Consider the following 25,987-nt stretch of genomic DNA (forward strand, 5'->3'; position numbering starts at 1 on the left):
TACTATAGACAACACTTCCCTTTAATAAATGTGAGAGTTTTACTTCTAAAACATGTTTTAATAAACTTTTAGATGAACTTTTTTTCCTTAAGTATCAAGCACATTTAAGGTGGTTCTATTTAATACATTTAAAATGCTGTTTTAATTGAATTTTAATTTCCATCCAACTAGAGCTTAATACAAATAACAAATAAAAATTAATAAATAAGAAATGCATCAATCAATCATTTTCTATCATAAAATGTAAAAATTAAGAATTTCAATAAATGCAAGTTAAGCTATATAACTGCTTAAATAAATGTGTATAGATACAGTGTATCCACCTGGTTAGGAAAAAGAAGCACCAATTTTAATGTAAAGGTTATATAGTTGCAAATCAGCATGTTTTAATGGTTACCAGCCAGTGAGAATCAACCTCTCTTTAGCAAAACAACTAAAAAGTACAAATGCAAAACAAGATTAAAATCTATTCTTTTAACCAAGGTTTCCTGGTTTATGATTTAAAATATGATTAAAATCAGTAATTTAAATTGCTTTTATTTAAACAGTCCACCCTGATTATCATAAAGAAGTCAGCTCCATGTCTGCTCAAGTTTACAGAGCTGTAAAAGACACTAGCAATACGCTCTGCTCGACCATTATCCAATTATTTCTCAACCACACCGTCATTTACACTTTATGGAAAACAAAAATAAAGTTGAATTAAAAACATCTTGATGAGCTTTACTATTTAGGAAAAATGGACAATAAATATTAATGGTTAATTTTGTCTAAATAGCTATTTTTCTTTAATGACAGTCTCAGAATGTAAGAGTACTAAAAATCAAAGAAGAACTGAGCTAAACCAAGCCAACAGCCACATCACAGTCCTAATACCAAATACTAGCCGTTTTCTGCTGTTGCACATATAAAATAAAAAACAATTTATTAAGTCTCACTTCCTTCATATAAAATACCACAAAAAACACTTTGTAGTCACTTGACTAGAGAAATAAGGAAGGTTTTAAGGCAAGACTTAACAGGAAGCGGCTGGGAAGAGAAGCGAGTCAAGAAGGGGGAAACAGCTTTAGTTAGATAAGGCAGCAGAAGTAAAAAAGAGCAACTCTCATCTGCAGACTCAGGGAAAAGGGACAGAGGCAAGCAAGACCAGGTGATGCAAACGAGCAACGGAATGAGGTCAAGAGATCCAATTAGTGCCAACTCGAGGGCGACTGGGGACACCTGCTCCAACAGGACTCAGATTGCAAACTCATTTCATTTAGGGCTTGTCTTCATGTATAGCGCTACAGTGGCGCAACTGCTAGCACTTTAGCAAAGAGGCTCCTACACCGAGAGGTGGGACCCTACTAAATTTACGGCCATGAAAAATGTATCACGGACCATGAAATCTAGTCTCCCTCTGTGAAATCTGGTCTTTTATGTGCTTTTATCCTATATTATACAGGGGGAGACCAGTGTTTCTCAAATTGGGAGTCCTGACCAAAAGGAAGTTGCAGGGGGGAGGGGTGTCGCAAAGTTATTTGTGGTGGTGGGGGGGTGTCACGGTATTGCCACCCTTACTTCTGTGCTGCCTTCAGAGCTGGGCAGCCGGAGAGCGGAAGCTGTTGGCTGGGATCCCAGCTCCAAAGGCAACGCCCCAACAGCAGTAGCACAGAAGTAAGGGTGGCAATACCATGCCATCTCACCCTTCCTTCTGCGCTCTGCCTTCAGAGCTGGGTGGCTGGAGAGAGGCGGCTGCTGACTGAGTGCCCAGCTCTGAAGGCAGCAGTGCAAAAGTAAGGGTGACAACACCATACCAGGCCATCTTTATTTCTGTGCTGCTGGTGGCAGCAGCTCTGCCTTCAGAGCTGGGCTCCCAGCCAGCAGCCGCCGCTCTCCGGCCGCCCAGCTCTGAAGGCAGCATTGCCACCACCAGCAGCAGTGCAGAAGTAAGGGTAACAGTACCGCAACCCCCCCTACAATAACCTTGTGACCCCCCCCCCAGCTCCTTTTTGGGTCAGGACCCCTACAATTACAATATTGTGAAATTTCAAGTTTTAAATATCTGAAATAATGAAATTTACTATTTTTAAAATCCTATGACTGTGAAATAGACCAAAATGGACCGTGAATTTCATAGGGCACTACCGATAGGAGAGCTTCTCCCACCAGCGCAGTTAATCCACATCCCCGAGACAATAGCTATAACTGGCAGGAGAAGCTCTCCCGTCAACACAGCGCTGGTTTACATGGGGGGTTAGGTTGGTATAACTACATCACTCAGGAGTGTGGATTTTTCACACCCCGAGCGACGTAGTTATATCGATAAAGGTCTGTGGTACAGATCTGGCCTTAGATCACCAAGCTGCCATCAGACAGCAATGACTTTTGATTTTGGGTGTTCTGCATATTGATAGTGATCTGCAAGCTAACTAGATAACTAAATGGATATTCTGCAGAGCCAGGGTATGAGGAGATGCATTTCTCAATAGCTTTGCATTTTGGTAACCAACAATAGTAAGGAAGTAAATACAAGGATAAACGTTAGAGTCATGAGATTGTGGCCACACAGATACAACTCTACCTACTTCAGCTCCAGTCTGATTGGACAGGCAGGAGAAAGGGCTTTGGGGTGGGTGGGGGGAAGGGAGGGAGAGTGTAACAGGCCCCTAATAAGGATCACTACTTGCACCAATTTGGGTAGAGGTATCCTGCATCCTAAAAGTGAGAGGCTTGCACGACTATAATCACTGCACAATTATAATCATCTTGAAATATCAATGCAATTAAATTCTGACCTGGTAACATCCATGTTACAAAACTGCAAGGACAATAAGACTAGTTTATTCCCAAGTACAAAGTTTAAGAAGGTGGCAATCCTACATCTAAGTGAGGTGGTGGGGTTGTTTTTTGGTTTGTTTGTTGGTTTTTGGAAGTTCACTATTTAGGTTCCATAAAATTAAGGAAAAATTTCTGCCAGATTCTGATGCACATGGAAGAGAAAAGTACGAATGGACGTTTCTGGTACTGAATATGGGAGTTGGATGAAATCCAGCAACAGTAGAGGAGGTCAGTTATTAAGCTTTGCCCTTCACCTGTAAACAGAGGGAATTGCTAAAGAAATACAAAAATGAAACTGCTAGCCTGAACAAAATGGAGGAACAAAAATCAAAGCAATCCCAATCTCTGCGCGTGTACAAACTGCCCCAACTTCTCCCACAGACGTGGAAAGAGGGCATGGGGGGAACTGGAAGTCCTCCCCCCAACTCACCTGTGCTTGCTTTTATTTCCATTCCCAGGAGCACACTTCCCCCCTCACCCCCGCTCCGACTGCTCTGTGCTGAGACTGCCTTTCACCATCTTGTTCTGCAAGGAGGGAAGAGAGCAAGGAAGGAGGGGCTGATGAACGAAACCAGAAGGAGGAGGAGCAGGGAGGTATGAGCAAGAGACAGGGGAGGGAAAGAGAGGCACACAGAGAATGAAAGAGAGAAAGAAAAGTCAGTACACTGGAATGAGTTATTCAGATTTTCAGACAGGATTTTCCCCATGACAAGAGTTGTCATTAAGCAAGAGTGGAGAGTTTGGTTTTAAATTTAAAAAAATATATACAGAATTTCACAAGAAAAAGCAAAACTTCTCAATAAAACCCTTTAAAGGTGACTTGCAAAGGATTTCTTAAACATTGGGCATGTGCCCTTTTACGGTCTATACAAGAGGCTTGAAAGTTCTCTTCCCCAACACTGTTACTCAACCCTAAAAATATCAGGAATGTTGAGCATGGCCATCCCTGGCTCTGCTGGAGCACCTACTGGATGGGTCAGAGGATTTATAAAGTCAGCTCTCAAACCTCAGTTAAAGAGATGGTGTGTCTGGTGTTAATTAGCTACTGAGGTTACACAGGCATTAACAAAAAGCAAAGAGCTTTAAACAGTCTAACTAAAAGTCCCTTCCTCTCTCAATTACTGAACTTTCACCCTTCTGGCTCTCACAAAGTCACAGTTTAACTTTTTCTCCAGTGAGTCATTTTAACACAGTGGTTCTCAGCCTTTTCCACATCAAGACCCCTTTTTCCATATCAGGATCACCCCTCAACCATCTCTAGCTAGCCTCCCCACCCTCCCATTTACAATATTGGAAGGGTAAGGTGGTCATGACCCCCAGGCTGAGAAACCATGTATTTCTTCCCAGGAAGATTTGGAGCAAACTAATGCTGATCAGTGAAGCATTCAGCAAGGGCAGAGCCACATTCAAGCAAGGAAAATCCTTCCATTCTCTCTTGAGCTCAAACAAGTGACTCAAAACTGTACCATGAATGAACTTCAGCGTGAAAGAGAAGCTGCAGATGACGAATGCCAATTTCTTCCCATAAAATAGGCAAAAGATCTGTCCTGGGCTTACTGTTAGTAACTGTCACACTTTTACAACTTCATCACGTACCTGTTTCAGTTCCTCTGCCATCCCCTGTCCCTTCAAAGCTTACCAGGGAACTGAACTGTGTTCATATAGCTTATAAAACAGACTGCATTCTAGTCACAAGGCAGCTGTGTTTTAATGTTTTCCTATCAAAGTTTGGGGACCATCATTGCAAATACTAATACAGTAACTCCTCACTTAACGTTGTAGTTATGTTCCTGAAAAATGCGATTTTAAGCGAAACGATATTAAGCGAATCCAATTTTCCCATAAGAATTAATGTAAATAGGGGGGTTAGGTTCCAGGGAACTTTTTTTCACCAGACAAAAAAAAGTATACACACATATATACACATACACAGTATAAGTTTTAAACAAACAATTTAATACTGTACACAGCAATGATGATTGTGAAGCTTGGTTGAGGTGGTGGAGTCAGAGGGTGGGATATTTCCCAGGGAATGCCTTACTGCTAAATGATGAACTAGAACTCGTCTGAGCCCTCAAGGGTTAACACATTGTTGTTAATGTAGCCTCATACTCTACAAGGCAGCACGAATGGAGGGAGGGGAGACAGCATGGCAGGCAGAGACAGAGACACACACCCTGTGTGTGAGAGAGAAATACGCATTGCCCCTTTAAGTACGCTGAACCACTCTAAGTAGATTGTCTTTTTAAGTAGACCAGGAAGTTGAGACAGCAGCTGCTGCCAGCATGCTCCCTCTGTCCTAAGCCCTGTCGTTTTCCCACCCTGCTCATGGAGATGTGGGGAGGGGGACACCCTGATATTAGCCTCCCTCTTCTGTCCCTACCCCCCCGCCCCCACCCTGCGCCGCCCAGCAAGCAGGAGGCTCCCGGGAGCAGCTCCAAGGCAGAGGGCAGGAGCAGCACATGGCAGTGGGGGGAGGGACAGCTGAACTGCCTGGCAATTCATAGCCTGCTGGGCGGCTGCCGTGCACAGGGAACTTAGGGGAGCTGATATGGGGGTTGCCGGTCCACCCTGGTTTTAAGCCCCCACCAGTTAGCTCCAACAGGCTGCTCTTTCTGCAAGCAGTGGACAAAGCAGGCAGCTGCCAAACAACGTTATAAGGGAGCACTGCACAACTTCAAACGAGCATGTTTTCTAATTGATCAGCAACGTAACAACGAACCATCGTTAACCGGGACGACTTTAAGTGAGAAGTTACTGTACAGCACTTCCAACTCAAACTATCTGCAAGAACTGAATGCTGGAAAACTTTAGAAGTTTATTTTATTTTAATTTTTTTAACCCTATAACACAGGGGTTCTCAACTTCATTGCACTGCAACCCCCTCTGACAACAAAACTTACTACCTGACCCCAGGAGGGGGGACTGAAGCCTGAGCCCACTTGAGCCCTGCCACCCCAGTTCAGAGGGCGGGGAAGGGGAGGACACACAACAAGACAAAGCCCAAGCCCCACCGCCCCAGGTGGGGAGGCCAAAACCCAAGGGCTTCAGCACCAGGCAGGGGCTTGGTAACCTGAACCCTGCCGCCAAGGGGCTTTTGCTTTGGCCCAGGCTCCGGGTGGTGGGCTCGGGCTTTGGCTTCGGCCCTGGGTGGTGGAAGTTGGGCTTCAGGCCTAGGCCCCAGCAAGTCCGAGATAGCCCTGGTGACCCCATTAAAATTAAAATGGGGTCACAACCCCCTTTGGGGTCCCAAACCATAGTTTGAGAATGGCTGCTATAACATGTCTTGTCAGTGGACAGCAAAACCAGGAAATCCTTGTGTTACAGATCCTTCACAATCACACTAGACAACTGTCAGGAAAAGACCACACCAGTTTCATCCAGCTGTTGGGGCAGTTCACACCTTTCAGTTACTGTTTCAGGTTGCCTGTAGATTCAGGCAGGCACTAGTGCATTGCTTTATGCTTGTTCCACATTTCTGAGGTTCTCTCTGCAACCATAAGGACTACAATTTTTTTTTTTTTTAAATGAAAGGATGAGAAAAAGGGAGGCTGATCACTGCTTACAAATTGAGAACCAATGTCCTAGAGTCTTCCAGGCTAAACAGGATTTGAATTTTTAACGTAAAAAACAAACCATCACTATTTTTTAAAAAGTGTGGGGGTAAATACATAAAAATAGCTTGTTATGGTAAAACCACTTGCTCAGTATACTTTCTCCTTTACACAGATTTTCTTTCAGAACTACCTTGTAAAAATACCAGAAGCCACCAGATGTCAGTCTAATCCAAGGCACAGCAGAAGAGAGCTGCTGACAAGTACCTGAATGGAGTAACTGAAACCTGAATTCTCTGAAGCATTCTTGCAAGTGCTAAGGAGCAGAATCCCCCTCTCCCAAAATCTAAATTACAAGTGGTGCTGTCTATACTCTCATACAATTTAAATAGATTTCTATTAGCCACCAGAAACGCCATTCCTCCTGACATTTTCGATCTCCTAGTTATACAGGAGGATGCTTCAGTAACTTGTAGTGAGGATGTGAGGGAAGTAGAATCAGCTGAGCAACTGTACTCAACCTGGTAACTGCTGAACTATGACAAGCTGCTTCTATTTCTGGCAAGTCCTTGCTTTCAACAGCTGAGTGAATTTTTTTCCATGAGATGTTTTTCCTTCCTTCTTGCATTCCTGGTAAATCCCAGAAAGAACCTTCACCAAAAAGTTGCAGTACAGAACTCAAAAAGTAGTAGTGTATTGATTGTACCATAAAAGATAGGGAATTAGGCTGGGTTTCATATAGTCTCTCTGAAGGTCCAGACAGCAAATAGCAAAGACATACAGTAGGCTTCACATATCTTCTTAAGCAATCTGTATTCTTCTAGGTAGAAACTCATCCCCAAAAATGCATTCCCCATAGAACCACCCACCCACACGGCTTCATCTAAAAGCATCTCCTCCCTCTCAAACACGTTATCTGGGTATAAAATTACTTCATTAAAACAAATGTAGACAGAGCCCAGTGGAGGATAGCACTGAATGGACCTAGCAGGGAAGAGGTTTCCTCTTACCTTGTGCTTGGGGCACCTCACTGAGAAATTCTCTTCGTTTAGTAAACAATCTAGAGGAGAAGACAGACAGCAATTTGATTATTTTATTTATAAAAGTAAACCTTGCATAATGTGTGTACACTCATCATACCTTTCAGGTAGATGTATTCAGAGATCTCTTCTAGAATTACTAGAAGGGTTTTTTTTTGGAGGAAAGGGGTTTCAGGAATATTTTAGTAAATTAAGTTACCAAGAGACCTGAGTGATATTGTCCTTACTGCAATCAATATGCCAAGCCCAAATTTCCCCAAATGCCTCATTGCTGCGTAATGAGTAAAAGTCAGAGCAAACCCACAAATCTCTCCTGGCTTCATGGATTCTAACCCTTAGAAATACAAAGACAGGAAAGACCAGATACACTCATCTCATCTTAGCATATTATCCCTGCTTTATGTTTCAGAGGAAAGTGACTTCCCCTCATGTTTATCACAAAGTACCTGCAATATCAGGGGCAGAAAAAAGTTGGTGTGTGTCTTGTGACTTATTTCCAACCCCAAATCTAGTGATCAAGTTTTGTTCATTGACACCATGCTTGATATACCACAGGGTCGTTCATATTGCTCTTGGATCTGCTTCCACACTCTGTAAAAGTGAAGCTTCACTAATCTAGGAAACAGTTTAATGACTTCACATTTTTTAAGGACACTAGAACAGATTAAGTTTGTTTTTAAAAGTGACTTTAGCATTGTTAACAGGTGCTACATTAACAGCTCCTGGAACTGTAAGTGCTATATCCATAGAAGAGGGTGCACTAAAGACAACAAGGCAGTGCAAACTTTGGCGCTCCAGCCTTCTACTTAGGGATTTCCAAGAGCCCCACATTTCCATTTCACAATCAAATCTTGAAGCAGCAGTGCCCTCTCCATCGGGGGTTCAGCTGCATCTACTAGGTATTGTCATCTATGGTGCTACCCCACTCTTGGTCAAACTTTTGACATCACCTCCAAATACCTGATGTTACTCAGCCAGCATCTCATTATTTCTGGTGGATCATCAGTGTAAAAATTCAGCAAGGCATTTATGACCACATGTCCTCTCCAGTGTCCCCAGATTGCCAGCAAGTAGCGCAGTGGTTAATAAAATGTGCTAATTAAAAAACTTTTTAAAGTATGTAGCATAACTATGGCTCTCTGCTGTTCCAATCTGCTAGATGAGCTTAACAGACAGCACCTAGGGCTCCAGGGCAATGCTTTCTAGACACCCAAGCAGAGTTTGCTTTGCTGGTATGAAATGCTTCTCAGTTTCAAGATCAATGCCTCTGGCCTGAGTCAAAAGGAAGTAGCATGCAATAGGCTTCGTTACTTCAGAGATTTAAAGAAGAGAGAGAATAAAAACCCTTATCCCTGCGCTAAGGGCAATAATTTCAAATTCAAATTTCAATTTCAAAAGTATAGGAAAGACTGTCTCATTATAAAGATAGGAATTTTGCACAATGAGACTGTACCATGAATTATCATTGTACAACACTGTAACCATCAGAACAAACTCAAAAATAATAAAAAGAGAAGATGTTTTCTCCTTTTAGTGAATTCAGCACTGGTGACAGATGAATCCTCCATTCATCCCCCAGATGGGAAGGGCACATGTGGAGGGGGGCAGTATAATCTTCCACACACCGTTTTCTGTCAAGACACCTCATGCCCTGGATCTAGACCAAGTGTGGGGGTGAGAAAAGCTCAATATCTGTTATTCATTCTTTGTCTTTTTTTACCATAAATGCTAACATTGGAGCCAATTAATGTCAACTGTGGTAATTAGTGTTAAAGGTTAGGGACGCTGATCTCCACACTGGAATGGGAGAGACACCCTGAGCTGATTTCACAACAGCCACTGACTATTCGTAAGATAGAAAAAACTTTTGCTTACTATCAACTTGGCCTGGATTTTAACTGGTGACCTAAGGTAACACATTTAATTTCCCAGTCAAGTAAACTTTAAAAATCAGCTCCAAGAGGTAATTTTAGATAGCAAGACAACAATACATCAAGCTATGGTCAGTTCAAGGAGGAAGATGAAAAGGCAGCCACGCACCTTGTTTGAGCAGGTTTTCCTGCATGGAAGAGTCAGGGAAAACGTACAACAAAGGATGATTTTAACAAGCAATTATGCTTATATCTCCTTGTACTTTGTCTCTCTCTCTGGTTTGTTACCCTTCACAAAGAATATTTGCAAGCAAAGAGGACTTTTGTCTCTTAAGAGTTCATCATTTGCTAGTTATTCTATTTATAGAGTACATATCCTTTGTTTGTGATATCACATAATACGGATGCTGTGGAGACAACTGTGATGTAACAATCAGGATTTGACTCCAGGTGGGAAAGAAAAAAAAAAATGGAGTGGATGCGAAATCTCAAGAAACAAGAATCCTGTTTCCATGGAGATGTCTCTAGGACTAAGTTATCTCAGACGTCAGTGATTCTTTATAAATCTGAACAGATGAAAGCTAAACACAGATGAAATGTTAACAATAGCCATTTCCATATTATTATTATTACCACAGTGAAAAGCACCATAAAGTCACATCACAACGAACAGTAAACACAACACAACACACAGGAGTCATGGGCAAGCAATCTTCCTCCACACGTCCTTACACAGCCTCATGAAACATGCCATACCACCTATCACCCAGTCAGCCACATCGTTGAATCACACTCACCACAGGTGCCCCCTGACCATGGCATTCGGCACCAGTCCCTGCAAAACTTGCTCCCATTCTTCCTCCACTCACCCAAACCACATGTCCCGGAAACTTGAGTTTCCTTTTACCATCTTATTGATATCAGATATCACTTCAGTTATGCTGTACGTTTGGGTGATTACCTCCTTCTTAGTGTTGTGCAATGTATAGCTAACATGCAGCAATTGCCTGTAGCATTTCACTTTGAAGGCAGAGAGTGTCGATGTTCTGTTTCTGTAGCATCCACATCTACCATGCATAAAGCAAGATGCTGAAGACGAGACTGCAGCAACTTCATTTTATACTTCATAGTAATACCTTTGCTTCTCTAAATGTGGCTGAGTGTTGTTAGAGCAGTAGCCACGAGTCCAATTCGGCTTTCCTTGTAGTCATGCCACCCCAATATTTGAAGTGTTCAACATGCTCCAATGCCTCCTCAGATTTGGGTAGAAATTTCTTTGCCTTTTCAACAGACTTAGATTTCCCCATTGTCTTTGTCCTATCTTCATACAGAAATTATTTAAGTGGCACTGTTTAATTTTGATTTGTATGCAAGTGGAGAGCTAGAGTTCAGCTCTCTTGCACACAAGGACGTCTTATTTTGATAACGATTATTTTGTATGTAAGGAGATCAAACACAAGATTGAGTTAGGATATATAAAAGCATTCATACATACAGGCTGGAGCAGGTTTATTAACCATGTGCCTTCCTCAACAGCCAATCAGCAACAGTGGTGCAAAACTTGGTTTATTCAGGACCAGGCTAGTGATCTAGGACTGAAAACTGATCTTCAGTGCAGAAGCACAGAGCACTAACTGTTATCCTAAAGGGACATCCCCCAGCAAATTGATCCCCTGTTGAGCTATAAGGACCAGAAATAAAAATAAGAGTATCCAGTATATTAGTACAAAGTCTTATGATTAGCATTCAATTACTGTTTTTGTTGCTTATTGATAATGGACTCGGACACTAAAAGGAGGAAGGTAGCTGTGCTATACTTGTTCTTCTCTGTAGTTCAAATACCAAAATTTAATCTGCTACTAAAATACTTATAAATGATGGGAAGTATTTAGTTTAAAAATCAAACATGCTTGTTACCAAAAATATTCCTAGAATTGTTTTTTAAAAACACAAATAATGCAGAGGGGAGACAGATCAGATGAGGAGCTGGGTGAGAAACTGGGGCTGGCTGGCAAAGAGACTAGGACTAGGAGCCAGTGGGGGCTGGGGATGATGATTGGAGACCAGAGAGAGGGAAAGAAACATATCAGTTGAGGAACCAGAAGGGGGGGAACTGGGACTGGCTAGCTGAGGAGAATGGAACTGGTAAAAGGAACCAGGGATGGAGAAGATACAGGACTGGGACAGGGACTAGCTGGAGGAGATGGAGCAGAAATAATCACTTGTGGGGAAATGGGCAGAAGACTTTATATCCAGTAAAGCACACTTGCCTACAGAGCCTGGAATGGAATCCAAGACTCCGGAGTCTCACCATTCCTCTTCTGTTACAAATATCTGTGAAACCCATTTGCAAGGTATCTCATCCCCCTCTAGTACAGGTCCACACAGAGTATGACAATTTACCACTACTCTCAGTTACCCCGTTAGCTCAAAGAGAAAGTGTGTGTGTGGTGGATCTAGATTTCAATCCTGCTAACATATGGGTGTCACTATGATGCCACATGATGGAATTTTGGTTTTTTCAAGATCTAGGAAGTTACACATAAAACTATGTTAAAAGAACATGAAGTATTTAAAAATTTTAGGAAATGCCAGCAGTAAGGCTGCCAAATTTGGCTTTCTTGTGCATATGCGTTATGTGACAGTCTTTAAATTACATGATGACATTTTTTCCACAGAACCCATGCTCATTCAGTGCACAGCACAGCACAGCTTCTGTGATGAATCAGGGTTGTGTAGTGGAGGAGACTGTTTATAGGATCCCTCCTTCATGTTGCAGAAGCTGGAAGGTGTGCAGGGAAAGAGGCAGGGGATAGCAGGAAGAAAGATGATGAACTCATGGTTAGGTCGGCTGAATGCTGCCCTGGAAAACTGAATTCTGTACCTGCCTCTGCCACAGAATTTTCTTATGTGATGCTGGGCAAGTCACTTAACCCAGACTTTTCACACATGATCAAGTAATTGGGCATTCCTCATTTTCCAAGTGCGCAGCTTGAGATACTGGGCTCTGATCTGAAGAACAGCCGAGAACCCACAGCTGCAACTGATGTCAATGCAAGCTATGCTTTGAACACATGAAGTGTCATAAAATGCTGAGTACTCTGAAACATAATGTCCTAGGCATCTCAAATTGGGCACCCAAAATTAGTGGACATTTTTTACCTTAATCTCTCTGTGCCTTAGTTCCCCATCTGTAAAATGGGGATAACACTCCACATCTCACAAGGGTGATATGAACATAAATTCATTAGCATTTGTGGAACTCTCATGCTACAGTGATGAGCACCAGAGAAAAACCCATGAGAAAATTAATAATTCTGTCTGCAGAGCAGGGTTTGACTAGTGTACAGTCAATAAGGCCTAGAGTCACACACTGAACAATGAGAAAACATAATATTGAATAAAAAGAAAAGGAGTACTTGTGGCACCTTAGAGACTAACCAATTTATTTGAGCATAAGCTTTCGTGAGCTACAGCTCACTTCATCGGATGCATACTGTGGAAAATACAGAAGATGTTTTTATATACACAGACCATGGAAAAATGGGTGTTTATCACTACAAAAGGTTTTCTCCCCCCCACCCCACTCTCCTGCTGGTAATAGCTTATCTAAAGTGATCACTCTCCTTACAATGTGTATGATAATCAAGGTGGGCCATTTCCAGCACAAATCCAGGGTTTAACAAGAACGTCTGAGGAACAGTCCGGGGGGGGGGGAGGAATAAACAAGGGGAAATAGGTTACTTTTTATAATGAATCAACCATTCCCAGTCTCTATTCAAGCCTAAGTTAATTGTATCCAATTTGCAAATTAATTCCAATTCAGCAATCTCTTTGGAGTCTGTTTCTGAAGTTTTTCTATTGTAATATCGCAACTTTCATGTCTGTAATTGTGTGACCAGGGAGATTGAAGTGTTCTCCGACTGGTTTATGAATGTTATAATTCTTGACATCTGATTTGTGTCCATTTATTCTTTTACGTAGAGACTGTCCAGTTTGACCAATATACAAGGCAAAGGGGCATTGCTGGCACATGATGGCATATATCACATTGGCAGATGTGCAGGTGAACGAGCCTCTGATAGTGTGGCTGATTTATTAGGCCCTGTGATGGTGTCCCCTGAAGAGATATGTGGGCACAGTTGGCAACGGGCTTTGTTGCAAGAATAGGTTCCTGGGTTAGTGGTCCTGTTGTGTGGTGTGTGGTTGCTGGTGAGTATTCGCTTCAGGCTGGGGGGCTGTCTGTAGGCAAGGACTGGCCTATCTCCTAAGATTTGTGAGAGTGTTGGGTCATCCTTCAGGACAGGTTGTAGATCCTTGATAATGCATTGGAGGGGTTTTAGTTGGGGTCTGAAGGTGATGGATAGTGGCATTCTGTTATTTTCTTTGTTAGGCCTGCAGTAGGTGACTTCTGGAAACTCTTCTGGCTCCATCAATCTATTTCTTCACTTCCGCAGGTGGGTATTGTAGTTGTAAGAATGCTTGATAGAGATCTTGTAGGTGTTTGTCTCTGTCTGAGGGGTTGGAGCAAATGCGGTTGTATCGCAGAGCTTGGCTGTAGACAATGGATCGTGTGGTGTGGTCAGGGTGAAAGCTGGAGGCGTGTAGGTAGGAATAGTGGTCAGTAGGTTTCCGGTATAGAGTGGTGTTTATGTGACCATCGTTTATTAGCACTGTAGTGTCCAGGAAGTGGATCTCTTGTGTGGACTGGACCAGGCTGAGGTTGATGGTAGGATGGAAATTGTTGAAATCATGGTGGAATTCCTCAAGGGCTTCTTTTCCATGGGTCCAGATGATGATGTCATCAATATAACGCAAGTAGAGTAGCGGCGTTGGGGGACGAGAGCTGAGGAAGTGTTGTTCTAAGTCAGCCATAAAAATGTTGGCATACTGTGGGGCGATGCGGGTACCCATAGCAGTGCCGCTGATTTGAAGGTATACATTGTCCCCAAATGTAAAATAGTTATGGGCGAGGACAAAGTCACAAAGTTCAGCCACCAGGTTAGCCGTGACATTATCGGGGATAGTGTTCTTGACGGCTTGTAGTCCATCTTTGTGTGGAATGTTGGTGTAGAGGGCTTCTACATCCATAGTGGCCAGGATGGTGTTATCAGGAAGATCACCGATGGACTGTAATTTCCTCAGGAAGTCAGTGGTGTCTCGAAGGTAGCTGGGAGTGCTGGTAGCATAGGGCCTGAGGAGGGAGTCTACATAGCCAGACAATCCTGCTGTCAGGGTGCCAATGCCTGAGATGATGGGGCGTCCAGGATTTCCAGGTTTATGGATCTTGAGTAGTAGATAGAATATCCCAAGTCGGGGTTCCAGGGGTGTGTCTGTGCAGATTTGATCTTGTGCTTTTTCAGGGAGTTTCTTGAGCAAATGCTGTAGTTTCTTTTGGTAACTCTCAGTGGGATCAGAAGGTAATGGCTTGCAGAAAGTGGTGTTGGAGAGCTGCCGAGCAGCCTTTTGTTCATATTCCGACCTATTCATGACGACAACAGCACCTCCTTTGTCAGCCTTTTTGATTATGATGTCAGAGTGGTTTCTGAGGCTGTGGATGGCATTGTGTTCTGCACGGCTGAGGTTGTGGGGGAAGTGATGCTGCTTTTCCACAATTTCAGCCCGTGCACATCAGCGGAAGCACTCTATGTAGAAGTCCAGTCTGCTGTCTCGACCTTCAGGAGGAGTCCACCTAGAATCCCTCTTTTTGTATGTGTGTATAAAAACATCTTCTGTATTTTCCACAGTATGCATCCGATGAAGTGAGCTGTAGCTCACGAAAGCTTATGCTCAAATAAATTGGTGAGTCTCTAAGGTGCCACAAGTCCTCCTTTTCTTTTTGCGAATACAGACTAACACGGCTGTTACTCTGAAACCTGTCATAATATTGAATAGCTACTCATTAAATGAGCACCATACATTCTGTGCACTGAATAAGATAGGGGTCCTGTGGAAAAAAACAGCATGATCTCGAAAATAAATATTGTATCATAATGCATATGCACAAAGGAGCTGCATTATGATTGCACAGGCAACTTTACTTCAGGCATTTCCTGACTGCTTGATTTTGTAATCTTAATAAATTCCTTTTACCATAGTTTTTTGGTGTGTCATTTTAAAGTGTGTGTCAAGGCCTCACCTACTGTGTGGCATAACTGGATCAAATTCAATGTCAAACAACCCTGAATTCCACGGCAATTTTAATTCTGTTTTATTATTTAGCATTTACATTATGGTAGCATGTAGAGGACCAATAGGTTGGGGCCCTATTGTGCTAGGTGCTGTACAGTCATACACAGGAAGATATGAAGTTCAGGAAATTCACCCCTTCCCCTGCAACGAAATATCCTGTATAGGTCTGGCAAGCTGGTCAATCAATCAGTCAAATAATGTCAGCTGATTACCTATTGTTTGACCTTGGTCAAATATCGTCAAATATTCCAGCAAGAATGCCCTGATGTAGGCAGTGGCTTACCTTTTTGATTGAATCATGGTGCCCTTCTTTCATTTTTTTAGAACTTCATTTAATACTGTTTCGCATTTTTCCGAGTTAAAATAACTCAGTTAAGTAACTTGTTTCTTATAATTAAGCATATGTATCTAAGGGCAAGTCTACTGGAGACCATAAGGTCTGACTCTTCTTCGTTACCATTCTTACTGTTCTAATAAATTAGCGCTTTAAAATATTTGATAAATAACTTTTGGACCATTCAAATGCCCAACCCTAATTCTGTCTTCTAAATCAGGAGTTCTCCACTTTTTTCCTTCTGATCTCCCCCCATAATCCCCAACAAGCTATAAAAACTCCACAGCCCACCTCTGCCACAACAACTGTTTTTCTGCATATCCAGTAGATTAAAAGCAAGGGCCAGTGGTAGGGGATAGCAAGCAGGGCAATTCCCCAGGGCCCCACGCCACAGGGGGCCCAGCAAAGTTAAGTTGCTTGGACTTTGGCTTCGGTCTTCTGCCTTAGGCCCCAGTGAGTCTAACGCCACCCCTGCTCTCTGGTTTATTTTGGCAGACCTCCTCTAACCTGCCCCCTCCCCCGACGTCCCTGGACCACTGGTTGAGAACCACTGTTCTAAATAATCTACGTTTACACCAGACACTACAGTCATAAGGACAACTGCACACACAGATAGCACTAGTACTCTGATCACTGAGCAAAAGAAGCACCTCCTCTAAAAGCTATACCACCCAGGCTGATATTTCATAGCTGACCAGAACTGAGCAATGTCAGTGCTTGGATAAGAGACTTGTGTGTGCACAAATGAGGTGCTGCTGGAAGTGGTGTTTATGACTCAGCAGGTGACACTTTCCATTTGGAATCTACTGGGCTAATGCCCAATTATACTGTTAAGGAACATGTCATTGCAGGAGGTGCTGTTCTTCAGAAGACATGAAAAATCAGAGGTTCTGATTATTGGGAGTCCTTAAACAGCCTCTACATTTTTCACAGGGAAAGGGGGTTTATCTCCCATGTCTTGGCTAAATTCCAGGTTTTTTAGCTGCATTCTATAAAATTTAAAATTCCTTCAGCTGTTTCAAGAAGATTCTTCTACATTTCTCAATCCAACTTGTTCCAAAGTGCTGCTGCGCACTGTTTTATCAGCTGCCATGCTCCACCCCTTCCATTACTGTACTCCCATGGTGGGTTACGAGACTCAGAGTACAACAGTTTGTAAAGTGCTCTGGGATACTTTGGGGGCAATATGTGTCCTATAAGTGTAAGATCTTATTTGTTCTTACCTGCATCAATGGCACACGGGTAATGGTATCGGAAGGAGCAACCTTTGTTGTAGCAGCCTAAGGTGGCTCCTGGCTCCTGGCAGTGGGAACATTTCTGAAAGAGATGGAAAGATAGAAATATTAGCAAACTGGTGAGCCCTCTATCTCCTCCCTTCACACACCTTTTCCTGGTATTTCCACCACACAAACTTCAGCAGTTTCAGGCACTACTTTCTCAAAATGTATCAAGAACCACCAGGTCCCAAAGATCACTCTTTAGATTACATCCCCTTTAAACATCAAATAATGGGTCCCACCATCCAGTAGGTAAAACAACGATAGGTTTTTCGAACAACATACTTTTGCACAGCAGTGGTACCTTGACTTAATGTACTGTCAAACAGCAGACAGCTCTACCAGATTAATAGAACTTTCAACATTCCTTGCACCTACTAGGACACCATTGTTTCAGAACACAATGATGACCTCAGCATTGGAATTGCAGTATGAAGACTTGAATGTGTCTGTGGCAACTTTAAAATGAGAATTAGCAGTACAGAGAATGGATTAGGGGCCCTGATTCATCTGGCCAAATCTTCATTACCACTGACATGTCAATCCAAGAGGACTGAGGCCAACCTGAGCATTTTGTCACACAAGATAAAGACGAGGTATACCTGGTGCTAAGGGAAATGCCACTAAGGGAAAAAACATCAATGTCACAAGAATGGCATGTCTCCAAAATAAAGGTCTTCAATGATACAAAGATGTTGGTACAGTAACTCCTCACTTAACGTCCTCCCACTTAACGTTATTTTGATGTTACGTCCCTGCTCCATAACAGAACACGCTCGTTTAAAGTTGGGCAATGCTCCCTTATTTGGCTGCTTGCTTTGTCCACAGCTTGCAGGATTCTCCAGAAGAGCAGCGACTTTATAAGAGAGAATTGCACAACTTGTAACAGCGCACCCCAGCGCCTCCCACCTGCCGGCGCATCCTGTGGATCAGTGCCTTCCTCCTGCACATGGCAATCACTGGCTTGAGGCATTCAGGAAGCTGGGGGAGGGGAGGAGGAGGAGGAGGCATGCAGCCTCCCCCATCCCCTGCCTCCTGCCCGCAGCAATCAGGTGTTTTGCGGCGTTCAGGAGGTCGGAGGGAGGAGCAAGGACGCGGCATGCTCTAGGAAGGAGGTGGAGCGGGGTGGGAAGAGGCGGGGCAACGGTGGGGGTTTGGGGGAAGGGGTGGAGTGGGTGGGCCAGGAGCAGAGTCGGGGGTTGAGCCCCCTGCAAAGTTGGTGCCTGTGCTTGCACAGTAGGAGAAACTGCCCCTGCAGCTGCGCAAGGTGCTACTTGGCCTACAGTAGTACCTTCAGCCTCCTTGTCTGTCTCATTGTCTGCAGTGGGCTGTGCCTGTGTGGGGTAAAGCGGGGGCAACTCCCAACTACAGTACAGTACCTGTATTAAATTGCTTGTTTAAAATTGTTTAAAACTTATACTGTATATGTATATAATGCCTTTTGTCCGGCAAAAACTAATTTCCCTATGGGGAAATTAGATTCGCTTAACATAGTTTCGCTTAAAGTTGCATTTTTCAGGAACATAACTACAATGTTAAGTGAGGAGTTACTGTACTAGGGCTGTTGATTAATTGCAGTTAACTCACGTGATTAACTCAAAAAAATTAATTGCGATTTAAAAATTTAATCACGAATAATCGCAGTTTTAATCACATTGTTAAACAATAGAATACCAGTTGAAATTTATTAAATATTTTGGATTTTTTTCTACATTTTCAAATATATTGATTTGAATTACAATACAGAATACAAAGTGTACAGTGCTCACTTTATATTATTTTTATTACAAATATTTGCACTGTAAAAATGATAAACAAAAGAAAAAGTATTTTTCAATTCACCTCATACAAGTACTGTAGTGAATCTCTATCGTGAAAGTGCAACTTAAATATGTAAAATTGTTTTTGAGTGCAGTTATGTAACCAAAAAAAAAAAAGCAAAACTTTAGAGTCTACAAGTCCACTCAGTCCTACTTCTCATTCAGCCAATCGCTAAGGCAAAGAAGTTTGTTTATATTTATGGGAGATAATGCTGCCCACTTCATTGTTTTGTTTTTTAATTCAGTTATTTATTTTTTACATAATTCTACATTTGTAAGTTCAACTTTCATGATAAAGAGATTGCACTACAGTACTTGTATTAGGTGAATTCAAAAATATATATATATTTTTTTACAGTGCAAATATTTGTAATAAAAATAAATATAAAGTGAGGACTGTACACTTTGTATTCTGTATTGTAATTGAAATCAATATCTGAAAATGTAAAAAACATCCAAAAATATTTAAATAAATGGTATTCTATTATTGTTTACCAGTGCGATTAGTCACGCAATTAATTTTTTTACATTTATTTTCAGAGTGTGAGAACTTATCTGATGGCCATTTTTAATTTCCATTATTTATTCCTAATATCTCAACTGGTTCATATATTTAATCGTTTTATCAGATGGGTGTGAATGCAACAGAGTGTGAGCTATTCACTGACTTACTGCAGCCTTGATGGCTTTAGAGAATTAGGCCTACTGTGTATTTCATTCAGAGAGCAACTTTATAAGTAAAGGAAGTGTTTTTCAAAAGCATAAACTAATGTAAGCTTTTGAAGAAAGCTTGTTTCTGACAGGCTAAAATTTCCCTTCTTTATAAAAGGACCAGTCATGTGGCTAGCACAGATTCCATTTAAGGTTGAAAGCACCACCACAACAAAAAAATCCACCCCAATACCTGCAAAAACACTATGGTTATGAAAAACAAACCCATAACAAACACAGGAAATTCAGTTTTAGAGATACAATGTGGCAAAAAGCATTACAAAAATAAGTGCTTGAACAATTGGTCAGAATCACCTGAAATTTGGACCGTAACAAATTTGTTTTTTGAACACAGACTATATATAGATACAGATCTAAAACTGGTCTTTTATTTCCAAGTAAGTCTCAGATCTGATCCACAGAGAAGTTCCTGTCTCTATAGTAAGCAGGGGTTACAGTATAACAGCCTTTTAAAAAAAAAAATCAGGAAAAAAATTGACAAAAGGTATTCACTGCTCTCCACACCATGCCATGCAGACAGTGAAGGATGTAGTTTAACATGTAAATGACTGAGTATAAAAGCAAAATCAGCTCCAACCATATGCCAGGTGCCTCTTTGAATCAAAGCAGATGTAATAAACGGGAAAGTCCGAGATGCCAGTTCTCATGACTTGTACAAATCCAGTCTTCTCACTTATGCCAATGCTCCTTAATCCTGATCTGCAGTATCTTTAACTAAATCAACTCCTGGGTGTCTTTTAAGCAGCAACCCCCAATCATGAAAAACTAGTACAATATTTATGACATAAGAAAATGTCCTTGAGGTCCAGGATAAAAAAGCCAACTAACTTACTTTTACTTGTCAGAAAAAGAAAAAGTACCTGGTTTCCAAAGGTAAAAATTCTAGGACTGGTTTCAGAGTAACAGCCGTGTTAGTCTGTATTCGTAAAAAGAAAAGGAGTACTTGTGGCACCTTAGAGACTAACCAGTTTATTTGAGCATGAGCTTTCGTGAGCTACAGCTCACTTCATCGGATGCATAGCTTTTCTTTTTACGAATTCTAGGACTTTAATTCTATATCTAACTGCTTGGACCTCTAGGCAAGTTTTGTAATTCACTTACTCATGGGACTATAACCAGCCTCAACATGTAGCAAATGGCTTTTCCTGGCAAACTATCAAGTCCTGCCTGTAAAGTCAACCACAGGAGAATCATATGTACTGTACTCCTGGGGGCATTCTGCACTACTGTGCATGCACAGAATTCATGTCTAGTGCATAATTTTTTTTTCTCCACAGAAAATACATTCTGCTGGAGAGGTACTGCAGTTACCCCTTTTGCCCATCGAAGGCTGCTGTAGCGCCAGAAGAGAGAGCAGCCACTTCCAGGCAAGAGCAGCCCCCGCTGTGGATAGGGAAGAGAAGAGGCTGCATCCCTCACAGCACCCTGCCCATAGGGCCAGATCAGGAGGCACAGGATATTGGGAAGGGAAGACAGTGTGGGGCACATGGTGCTGCTGGGGGGGTGGTGGTGTCATAGACTGGGGCTCAGAAGGGCTAGTGGGTGAGGACAGACTGGGGTGGGGTATGAATGGGAGTGGGGGGTACAGGACCACATGGGGACAGGGTGGCTCAGTGGGGGTGTAGGGACACATGGGGACAGGGGCAGATGTGTTTGACTGAATGAGAAAGGCTAGGGGTCAGCCAGGGTCTGCATGGGGAGGCTCCCTAACAATCCCCCACCCCAAAAAACACAACTGTTCCATACTACTTCTACCCACACCCCTCCAAGTTCACACCCAGGCTTCTTCCCAGCAATTACTTACCTCTCCCTCAGCTCCCCCTTTACCCCTGACTCCCCCAAGCCTTTGACTGCTTCTGAGGGGCACAGGAAATACATTTCTGGATTGTAGTTAAAATGAATTATTACTCAAAGTTCTGTATTAATATGGCTAGTAAGGAATCTATTTGTCAAAAAACATTTCCTGAATCTTGTGTGTCTGTATTGTTACAGACATAATTTATTACAAAATACCTGTGAGCAAGTATTAAAATAATTTAAACTGGCATATTTATATTGTGTTATTTTGACAAATAAAATATGCAGAATTTTAAAATAGTGTGTCCAGAATTTTTAATTTTTTGGTGCAGAATTCCCCCGGAAGTAGTACTGACACCAGTCCTACTTTCACCCATGGCAGTTATGCTCAAAATGCCTCCTCAGGAGTCCTAAATCACACAGTTCTCTTCCAGCCCCCACCTCAACCCCCTCCATTCTCACTTTTAGACATGGCCAACCAAGGCTAATGATTCTACTAGGGCATAGCCCAAGTCAGCCATTCTTCTTGAATGGAGCTCTGAATGTCCAGTGTTATTCCTTTGAGGCACATGCCCTTCCACCCTTGCCAGCTCCTTTGAAGTGCCATAGCTCTGCAGCAATAAAAGAGGGCATTCCCACATATATTCTTCCGCACAATGATCTTTCTTGTACAGAGCACAATCAATAAGAGCAGAGGAGATGGAACAGCTGAGAATGAGCTGAAGTTGTGGAAAGAGATCTTCAAACTAAATGGAATATTTTGAAGAGTGTATTGTACGATTTAACTGCAGACAAAAAAGTAACTTCAAAACACCATAAAACAGTATGTTGCCTTTTTCAAAACATTCCTTTATATTTTGTAGCAATCCCCCCTATATAGTTGCAGCCCAGTCTATCCTGCTCTTCTAAGAGTGCTGCAGCATCACAGAAGCCCAGAGCACTTTGAAGCATGTGTCTTTCCCATAATGTTCAGCGTGTCCATTTTTTGTTCAGTTACATGACCAGCCCAGCTCAGAATGGGTCAGGAACTTTTTCACACTACGGTTGTGTTAGTGATGGATAAATAGAGGTAAGAAATTTCAATAAAGTGAGAAGGCCGAAGTGCAGGAATCGGCCCTTTATCTCCCTTCTATGCCTGACCAACTGGATTATTACGAAAGTTGCCGGCAACAACCCCCACAACAGCAATTCCCCAATGGACTGCAATTCCATTGACTGTTCAAGGCAGAGATCATCTACTGCTCACTCTGCTGCTGCTGAACAAGTCTCCACTCTGGCAGATGTTGCTGCTTTTCTCAATCCACTGACAGTCTAATAACTCCATCTCCTCTATCTCCTGGGACCCACAACCATCTGCTACTTTCAAGGGAGGGTGGAGGAACCACATACACACACCAAACTACTCTCCATTTCTTTCCAGTTCCCTATCCTTCATACATCAGAAAGAGACTAAGTACAGTTGATTACCTGTAAATTTATACAGACATAAAATGACCCATAAATCTCTATTAGGGAGATTCTTATATCACATACACATGGTATCAGAGTACCTCTAGATTATTTTAAACATGCAGTAAGTGAATAGAGATGGCTAGATGGTTTCAGCCTAATTCTGCAGAGACATTATTTCAAATAAAAAAAACACAAACCATGACTGGCAACCTCTTGGAGAAACAGAGAGCTGAAAGAACAGTGGGTTCTGCAGGTCAGGACTGAGGCGCACTGAAAGATGTAAGTATGTACAGCTCCTGCTTGCACTATGTCTGACTATGGCCAGTATTAACACCCTCATTTTCACAAGCACATAAAATGTGCATTTTACAATTTAAAAAATACTAAAAACAAGATATAAACAAATACTGGAATTTGTACAGGAAGACACATTGAACAGGAAGTGAATTGTGCCAAACTGCCACAAACTAAGCTCTTCAGTTTCTGTTCAAGTTTTCACTTAAACCCCATCTTGCAGACAGTCACCAGGTAGTAGCTTGCTAGCCACTTTCAAAGGAATTATGCCATCCTTAGCCAGGGAGAGAGAACACAGGCTCTCAAGGGAAGATAAATTCCTATTGCTCATTAGGCAGTCTGCTTAACCGCCTCTGCTCTCAAAAGCTGAAGACCAGCACTTGGACAAGGCTCCCAGGGAGAAGGGCTGATGAATGGTAATTACTGCCAAGCATCTAGCCAACTCTTGGCTCAAATACAAAGCAGCAATGATTGGTTAACAGGCCCCTCCCCCACAATCCAGCTAGAATCACAAAATAGTCAGTACCAACTAAAATTTCATACAGACAAAATAGTATGTCTCACCTGGAGTAGGTTGAAGGGAGGGTAGGGTAGAGTTAGATCTGGGAAAGACACCCCCCAGTCTCTTGAACTAAGTTATCAATGCTATAACAAATATTAAAGCCACATACATCCCTCTCCCTCACCCTGCTATTAACAGCTCTCGACTCTTTCTAGCTCCAGCTCAGTCTCCACCTGACAATGTGAAGTAATACACAATCTGGAAGTGTGAACAACAGGGTGACAAATATAGTAGCAGTTTTCAACCAGAGGTACGCATACCTCTGGGAGGTACATCAACTCATCTAGATATCTGCCTAGTTTTACAACAGGCCATATACGTAAAAAGCACTAGCAAAGTCAGTACCAACTAAAATTTCATACAGACAAAATGAGAAAGTAAGCAATTTTTCAGTAATAGTGTGCTGTGACACTTCTGTATTTTTATGTCTGATTTTGTAAGCAACTAGTTTTTGAGTGAGGTGAAACTTGAGGGACTCAAGACAAATCAGATTCAGGGGCAGTGATGAGCTGCCAAAATCTTAACAACAGGTTCCCTCCTCACCCCATTAGGGGGTCGTGGCCCATCCCTGCCCCCCGGGGACTCCTGCCCCATCCCCGCCCCCCGCATTCCTTGATGCACCCCCCCAGACCCCTGCCCCATCCACCCCTCTCCCCTGTCCCCTGACTGCCCCCAGAACTGGGCAGGAGGGTCTTGTGGGCCACCGTAGTGGGTGCCCATCCCACCCCTAAGAGCCAGAGGGACCTGCCGGGGGGCGTGGTGGGGAGTCCCGGAGGTGCTTACCTGGGGGAGCTCCCAGGAAGCATCCAGCAGGTCCCTCTGGCTCCTAGGAGCAGGGGAGTGTAGCTAGGGAGGGAGCCGGGGGAGCAGCCGCTCCCCCCACTGATCACATCAAAAGTGGTGCCTTAGGCACCAACTCTGTGGGTGCTCCGGGGCTGGAGCACCCATGGGGAAAATTTGGTAGGTGCAGAGCACCCACCAGCAGCTCCCCACCCCGCAACCGGCCCCAGTTCACCTCACCTCCGCACCGCCTCCTACCCTGCAAGCGCCGCCCCGCTCTGCTTCTCCACCTCCCCGCCCCAGCTTCCTGCGAATCAGCTGTTCGCGAGGGAAGCCTGGGAGGGCTGAGAAGCAAGCAGCAGCTTCGCGCTCAGGCCCAGGGAGACGGAGGTGAGCTGGGGGGGGGGGGGTTCCCCTGCGTGCATCCCACCCCCCGCCGGGTTACCTGCTGTGGCGCGGGCGGCCCTCCTCGCGTCTCCCCCCCGCCCCCAAGCTCACCTCCACTCCACCTCTGCCTCCCTGGGCCTGAGCGCGAAGCCGCCACTTGCTTCTCAGCCCCCCGGCTTCCCGCGCGAAGAGCTGATTCGCAGGAAGCTGGGATGGGGTGGGGGGAAGAGAAGCAGAGCAGGGCAGCACGTTCAGGGGAGGAGGCGGAGGCAAGCTGGGGCCGGGCGTGGGGCAGGGCAGGGAGCTGCCGGTGGGTGCTCTGCACCCATCAAATTTTCCCCATGGGTGCTCCGGTGCTGGAGTCAGTGCCTAAGGTACTGAGTCAGTGCCTAAGGCGCCACTTTTGGCCCGTTATTAAATTTAGAAGCCCTTTTAGAACCCTAAATTTAACAACCGGTTCTAGTGAACCGGTGCGAACCGGCTCCAGCTCACCACTGCTCAGGGGTACAGTAGTGTGAAAAGGTTGAGACCCACTGTACTGCAGAATCACCAGAGTTCTGCTCTGTTTCATTCAATATTTCAAATTAGGAACTACCCGATACTAATTTTTCCTGCAATTTGGGTTCCTCCACTATTAAGTGAAGTGGCTTTGACTGTAGTAGAAGGGGTTACGCCTGCACGCACACATACATACTCCCTCTCCTTCCATCTTATTTGTCAAAAATACCTTGTCGCACCTCTACATACAGGTTACAAACCAAAAGATCCTGCCCTGGGCCTTTTGGCCACCTTCCTCTTCCTGACCAGGTACAATACTTTTGTCTTCTGAAGTGACCCTAGCTGCCAGAGAAGAGGATCAGGCCAAAAGCTGCTTCCCTTTGCCTCCATGCTAGCAGTCAAAATGCTGAGCTGACAACTTAGTGGGGGCCCCAGTGATCTTATGCTAACTATTTGTGTTATCTGAAAGTTAAACTACCCCTGGTTTACTAGACAGGACTTAAAAAGCCCACTCACCCATGGTGAGTGGGAATTTGGAACAGGAAAATGACACAACAAAGGGCAGCTGAGGAGAAAG

The 25,987-nt window shown here is 43.3% G+C and overlaps 1 protein-coding gene across 6 annotated transcripts in view; it reads right to left on the reverse strand.

Moving 5' to 3' along the window:
• Window positions 1-25,987, reverse strand: part of TCF20 (transcription factor 20) — a 211,665-nt gene that overhangs the window by 6,155 nt on the left and 179,523 nt on the right. For 4 of the 6 annotated variants that reach the window (XM_037883063.2, XM_043544410.1, XM_037883055.2 and 1 more), the window contains 3 exons: window positions 17,035-17,128; window positions 7,385-7,434; window positions 3,251-3,378 (listed from right to left, as the gene is read on the reverse strand). In XM_037883063.2, the coding sequence (XP_037738991.1) occupies window positions 3,295-3,378; window positions 7,385-7,434; window positions 17,035-17,128 (228 nt within the window). In that variant the 3' untranslated portion in view covers window positions 3,251-3,294. The remainder of the gene's footprint in view (window positions 1-3,250; window positions 3,379-7,384; window positions 7,435-17,034; window positions 17,129-25,987) is intronic. The other 2 variants (XM_043544424.1, XM_037883067.2) reach the window with 1 other exon arrangement.

This window comes from Chelonia mydas, chromosome 1 (genome assembly GCF_015237465.2).
Source record: "Chelonia mydas isolate rCheMyd1 chromosome 1, rCheMyd1.pri.v2, whole genome shotgun sequence".
In the NCBI taxonomy this organism is placed as follows: domain Eukaryota; kingdom Metazoa; phylum Chordata; order Testudines; family Cheloniidae; genus Chelonia; species Chelonia mydas.